Source organism: Pinus tabuliformis, chromosome 3_2 (genome assembly GCF_031772625.1).
Source record: "Pinus tabuliformis cultivar Carrire ecotype Pingquan chromosome 3_2, CPIR1, whole genome shotgun sequence".
NCBI lineage: Eukaryota > Viridiplantae > Streptophyta > Pinopsida > Pinales > Pinaceae > Pinus > Pinus tabuliformis.
Genome location: NC_142302.1, coordinates 862,709,725 through 862,716,465, shown reverse-complemented (window position 1 = coordinate 862,716,465; position 6,741 = coordinate 862,709,725). Strand labels below are relative to the sequence as shown.

Here is a 6,741-nt window from a genome sequence, read left to right as displayed (position 1 = left end):
AGACTGAAAACAAAAAAATTACCTTGAATAAATTTCTATTAGGTCAATGCCAACAAAGCCTGTTTTTGGAAGTAGAAAAGTTACTTTTTAAAAGGGCAGCGAGCATCGTGTGTGCAACTTTAAGAAATCTTCATATAAAATGAAAGAATTATCCATTCGAAAACTTTTATAATCTAAAACTGAAATGCTGGTCCTCAGCTGGTCCGCAAGTAACTCATACTATTGTTCTTAATGTTCACAGATTTACGGATATCTTGCTGCCAAGAAAAGTCAGCATGATCTCAATTTGGACATGAACAGCGTTGGAAACTTATATAAAGGTACATGGAGACCAGAAAAAGAAATAAATAAGAATATAAGGCATTAGGAAAGTCAGGAATGTCTGGCTCCAAAGAAGACATTAACACTGACACAAACCTGTTTTTTTAATCTGTTTAGGTTGCACAGGGCTCAAATTCGACGTACACTGGCCTCTGCCGTGTGTATACAGAGAGAATCAGGGTAAGTAAATGATTAAAAGGGATGTCTTAAAAGTATGTCTGCCTCAGTGACACATGAGTGGGAGCTTATAAAAATAGTTTTTTTCAAAGATTATGGCCTCAAGCCTCTTGTATACTATTTGATAAAAAAAATCTATTTTTTTGTGTTCCTTTCATGTGTGGGAGGGACATAAATATTTTATGATAATTTATTTTGCACTGGTTTTATTTATATATATAAATAAATAAGAAATAGTCTAGTCTTTTATATGTGTTAAATATAGACATTTTTTTGATAAATTATTTTTCATTGTTTATATATAGAAATAGTTTAGTTGGAATAGTTTAAGAAATTTATAAATAAACTTATTAAATATAGATAATGTTATTAATTTGAGTATAGATAATGTTATTAAATTGAATATCGAATATTAGATTATATAAATTTAAATATATGATAATAATTTCATATGATTAAATGGTAATCACTTTGTATTGGTTTATTTATTAATATTTAAAAATATTATAAATAATTTAAACATTTTAATAACAAACTCCTAAATCATTAACAATAATATAGTCTTTTATGATATAGTCTTTTATGCTCTAGACATTTTATTCTTTAATATTAAATTTAAATGAATATAAAAATATTTATATTTTCTTTTAGTTAGTCAGTTCAAGATGTTATTTTTTAATTGAATACCAGGGAAGAAAATAATAACCATATATATAATTGTATTTCTCAATATTTTTTATATAAAAAATATTTTTAATATTTAAAATTACTTAGTAACCTAATCATTATTAATAATATATTATATATATAGGTGTTTAACTTGTTATATTTTATAATTGGATTTGTTTAAGTAAAATATTTATTATTTCTTCTCACTACTCAATATATTATAATCGATTTGTGTCAGTAGATTAATAATTATTTATTTTTACTATCTAATTTAATATATATCTGTTCAACATAATTTTAAAATATATACATCTTCATTATTTTTCAATATTTATATTACAATATTTATATTACAGCCATATTTAAAATCATCTATACAATAATTATGATTATTAAATTAGAAAATTTAATTATTACAAAAATTTAAGTAAACTTTTTTTTCATTATTTAAATATCATAAAAAAAATTAATTCATTTAACAGTAATATATAAAACATACAAAATGTTAATTCATTTTCTACAAATTTATAAACTAACAAAGCCACATAATCAATAATAATGGATATCATTCACATTAATTAATGGTTCAGAAGTTGAAAGGAGCAACTGAAACTCTGTAATTTTGATATTCAACCATTTTGTTTGATTTTAGGAAAATTTAACTATAAAATACAAATACAAATGAAAAGAAACTTAATTTACAATACAAATTTTACAAGAAACTAAACTAAAAATGCTCACCAAAAAAAATTTAATCAAATCACTTTATCATGGAGAAGAAAGCAGTCACAGAAAATTCTAAGACTATTATCAGAGACAAAGCGCCCAATTACTTCTTATTCAGCAAAGTGCCCCCATTGCTTCTTATTTTGAAATGCAAAGCCTATTTAGATAAATATTTTATGAAAGAACTACCATCAAATAAGCTAAATGACTGGTTGTATACCTGTTCATGAACATATATACTTCTACTGTGAATATCCACAAGTTGTATTCAAAGTTATAACATAAATTGAAAGAGTGCAGTACCCAGTAGAAAAGTAATAGACTGTCTTATACACACTCGGCATTATGTTGCAGTCCCATCATCCGTTTATTGATGCTGTTCAAAGTTCCCGGGAACATAATTACAAACTGAAGATAAACGCTGCAATATTGGGGAGACGGTGGGTTGGCGTTCCAGCTGAAGTATGTCAGGCTTTGCAATATAATAGATCACACACGGGCTCTCGTGATTATGTCTGCCCAGGTAACTAGTTATGACTACTCCTTTATCACGGGAGTCGCGTTCCACTGTTTTCTTCACATCGCAGTTGCTATCCGAGCATCTATAATAGTTCCTGCAAAGAGTACGCAGTCAGGACATGGCAAACAAAAAGATTGGTGGAAAATTAACTATTTTGGGTTATAAATGTAGGGAGTTGTAGGGGGTTAGCAAGGGATTGTATGCTGTCCAATTTTGATCAAAAAAATTGTGTACTATTAAAATTTAACAAGCAAAGATTTGTATATATCTATCCTTAAATTTTGACAAGTTAATTATCCAAAACCCAATATATACAATCTGTACATTTATCTCATCTGCAGGCTGGTTATTTGTTAACAAGAAAATATAGTTAGCCAGATTCGAACAAAAGACTTCATGTAACATAAGCACCTCGGATTGAAGCAAAGAGTTGTATATATCTATCCTTAAATTTTGACAAGTTAATTATCCAAAAACCAATATATACAATCTGTACATTTATCTCATATGCAGGCTGGTTATTTGTTAACAAGAAAATATAGTTAGCCAGATTCGAACAAAAGACGTCATGTAACATAAGCACCTCGGATTGGGGCTGTTCTTCACGAATTTCTTCCCGTACTTGCGCCACTTATAGCCGTCTTCTAGAATGTCGATTTCGGATCTGGTGAGAAATGCGTATTTCAGAGCTCGTTCTGCCTTTCTCTTCCTGCTGCTCTTCTTAGGACTTCTGTTCAAAAGGAAATTATAACTATTATAGCAATTTTGTAAATAAGCAAGGTGTTCTACAGCCTACTTAAATTTTAGAAAGCCCAATTATAACTGTATAAACATTGAAAGTGGATCTATAAAGTACTGAAATAATTGTTTTCAATTTTCTGCATCCAGGAAGGTTCACACAAGTAGTTCTTTAATCCCTTGTATAGATCCGAGGCGAAAATGATTACTTATATTGAAGTGTATAAATTTGTTTTGAAAGGAACCCTCCAAACTAAGAGACACACATTGAGAAATGCTTTCCGGCTTCATCACTTCGAGATTTCTTGAAATGATAGATTTGTTGAACTACAAGGTAAAGGAGGAAAGCACAAGATAGATATAAGAAAAATATGAGCGGTTGTTTAATTATTTTATTAACCATAAACTTAATTCACATAGAATGACTTAACTGTTAGATTTTCATGTTTATCTCATTGGGAATGGATCACTTGACTAATAACTACTCTGGAATCTATTTTAGTACCACTTATAAAGGTAATGAGAACTGTTTAGAAATTTACTAAAGCCTAAGAATTTTGGTGTAATAGAAAACTTATCTTGAAACCACTTAAGAAAGTAATGATAACTATTTAGAAGTTTACTAAAAACATGAGAGTTTTAGTATAATGGAAAACCTAGCACTAATAAAGGGTCTATTAACATTAGATGCACTAAATATAAAATCATACACATTTTAACTAAAATTATCTTTTCTTTAGCTAACTATTTCATGCAAACTCATACTATACTTGGCTCCACTTTCTTTTCTTAACTTAGCTCTTCATACATTGCAATACACCAATCACTGTAATTCATCATCAGAGATTTGTTTTTTTCATTGAATGACAAATACAAATACCGTCCTTCAAAATACAAAACTGAGTAAAAATCAATACAGTCTATATAGACCATATGGAATAAATATGAATCCATATAAATAAATATATTAAAAATAAATAAAAAATAAAAATCCCAAGAAAACTTGATGAACGATGTGAAGCATGTGATCAGAGCTTTGTTGATTTGAGAGATTTGTTGAACCAATCAGCGTGATTGATGGTAAATTACAATGGTTGATTCCAAATGTTGGCTACAAATTTATTAAATAATGAACAAATTAGTCTAATCCATTATAAATTACACTGGTTAATTCGAAATGTTGACAACAAATTTCTTGTATAATGAATCAACCAGTACCGTTCACAATAATAAATTACACTGATTAATTCATGAATCAACCAGACCACACTGGATCATAAACCACTCTGATTGATTCTAAAAGTCTAGAGCAAATTTCCTATATGATGAACCAACAAGGATGAATTGCATTGGTTCCCAAGAAATCTCTTGCAAGTTTCTTATATGATGAACCTACTTACTACACTGGTTGATGATGATAAATCACACTGATTAATTTCCGCAAAAACTTTACAGAAAATATTTCTGAACCTAAACCATATAACAAAACCGTGAAGCCTTGATTCTGAAACACTTACATTGCCTCCTGACGCTCACGGCTTTCGATCACACTAGAACTGTGATCCAGATGAAAACCCCGGCTGCTCGGTGGATTACTGTAAAGAGAGGCCGTATATTCTTGCTGGATACATGGTACAGTGTTGACAACTTTTATGTTGTTAACCTCATCATCCCCATCCTCTTTCATGCTTGACTGGTTGAAACCCTCCTCCAAATCAAGAAAGTCTGAGGGTTCAAACGATTCTCCCCTTTGGCTCATCTGCTCCGAACAGTTTGCTTCCTGCAGCAGCTGGGCTTGTTCCTTCTTGAAAACCTTAATCGCGGCTCGAAAATAGCCCATTGTCGGATCAAGATGAGCCATTGCAAATTACCTCAGCAGTCTCCCCAAAACTCGCAAAACCTATATTGCCGATTTTGAGAAGTGGGGGCGCCAGGCGTATTACACCCGCTGCAGCGTCAATGAAGATAAAAGTGACTTGAAATGAGAAATTGCTAGAGAGGCTGAAGTCGTCTTGACTGGGAATTCCTGGGAGGGTTCCAGGTGATTACCTGCGTGCAACCCTCCGCCTTCCTGGCGACTGTGGACGTCCTAATCCAGGGATCGTGCCTATGAGCTTCTGCCCACCCCGCCGCCTCGGTCGTTTCAAGGTACGGGTCCCGCGTGCCAATTCTGTATTGGCCCTCTGATTTTGCAGGGAAATTTCTTATAAACAAAAAGGTTTCCACGACTGATACATTCGCCCCAAGAATCTTCAACCCAATTCATGTACACGAAATCTGGCCCCCTTTTCACAACTTCCAAATGAAGAAACGAAGGCGGCTTCATTTGTGACATACGCCCGGTCTCTGTGACGTCGTGATCATCTGCAGCTCGGCTGCTTTGATCTAGAAAGGCCGTACCTACTTTGATTAGCCACGTTGCGATGCAAATCTATTCGATTTTTTTTTATCGGTTTGTTTTAGAATTAGGCTCGTGTGTCCCCAGATTTAATAAGACGGGTCTAAGCAGCGACAATTTTGCCGGATTGTGATTTTTAAATTTTTTTTGTTTTCTAATTTATAATTTTAAGTGTTCGAAAAGTTTTTGTTTTTTTTTTTCTTTCTTCTTTCTTCTGAAGGTGGCAAAACTTATCAAACTCAGGTGTCAAACCAACAGTGAGGACAACTATCTCTCGCTGCTATCCGCGAATGTCGATTTGACTCATCACCGTCATCACCGTTATCAAGGAAAACCACGCCACCTGTAATAACCCGCTGGTGGTCCGTAACGGAGCAGGCTTTCACTCCTGCCAGATGCCTCTGGGTATGGGTCTGGGTGTTCGAAAAGTTTTTTAATAGTAAAAATAAATTCAAATTTAGTAAATTATGATTATTTAATTTGAAATAATATTAATTTAAATTTATATTTTAATAATAAAAATAAATTCAACATTTTACTCAAAATTCTAAAACTTAAAAATTATAACCTAAATTTCCAAAAAAATCTCAATAAATTTTATTAAAATCACACTGAGAAAGACATTATTTTCCGCTGAAACACATGACCTAGGTATATTACGGAGCAGTTAAGTGTAGAGTTACCTTCCTAGGTTAAATCAAATATGTAATTACATTGCTGGAAAACGCAATAATTTATTGGGTCAAGCTGTCATAATATTGTTCTAGGTAGGGTGTTGGTTAGTAATATTGCATTCATTTAGTTTATTATAGTAGGTTTCTAAGAGGAACCCTACCGTAATATGGTGGTAGCTAAGATTTTATCTGGCTCAAATTACTTTAACAATTTAATAATTTATTTGGACATATAAATAAATAAATAAAAATATTTAACATAATGAATTTTTTTATTAGCATTAAAAAAATTAATTATTTAGATTAACAGATGGGATGCTTTATTTGTTTTATTTGAGAAAGGTTCACAGTTATATTTAAGGAGTTTAATGTTAATTTATTTAAAATAAGTAGAATATATAATAATTATATATTTACATTTATAGATGAATGCATATATTTTATTAATTTTTCTTGAAATTTGGTAGAGATTTTTAAAAACCGTAATTTTAAGTTATTTGATTTGCAAAGTTTGAATG

At 31.3% G+C, this 6,741-nt stretch overlaps 1 protein-coding gene across 2 annotated transcripts; it reads right to left on the bottom strand.

The window, feature by feature from the left end:
- Positions 1-2,002: 2,002 nt before the first annotated feature.
- Positions 2,003-5,410, bottom strand: LOC149183388 (WRKY transcription factor 28-like). 2 transcript variants are annotated; one of them, XM_089418718.1, is made up of 3 exons: positions 4,669-5,410; positions 2,997-3,140; positions 2,003-2,507 (listed from the first exon to the last, which is right to left on the bottom strand). In XM_089418718.1, exons 1-3 carry the CDS (start codon positions 5,010-5,012, stop codon positions 2,261-2,263), a joined length of 735 nt encoding a protein of 244 aa, XP_089274844.1. In that variant the 5' UTR covers positions 5,013-5,410; the 3' UTR covers positions 2,003-2,260. The 2 variants fall into 2 exon arrangements, with proteins under 2 accessions (XP_089274844.1, XP_089274843.1); XM_089418717.1 differs by having other exon boundaries at positions 2,008-2,507; positions 2,997-3,143; positions 4,669-5,392.
- Between the last annotated feature and the right edge of the window lie 1,331 nt (positions 5,411-6,741).

Excerpts from the sequence above, each read along its gene's own strand:
- LOC149183388 (XM_089418717.1), bottom strand. The coding sequence starts at position 5,012 with ATGGCTCATCTTGATCCGACAATGGGCTATTTTCGAGCCGCGATTAAG. Across the intron at positions 3,144-4,668 it reads CGTGAGCGTCAGGAGGCAAT|AAGTCCTAAGAAGAGCAGCA; the intron begins GTAAGTGTTTCA and ends CCTTTTGAACAG. Across the intron at positions 2,508-2,996 it reads AAGAACAGCCCCAATCCGAG|GAACTATTATAGATGCTCGG; the intron begins GTGCTTATGTTA and ends TACTCTTTGCAG.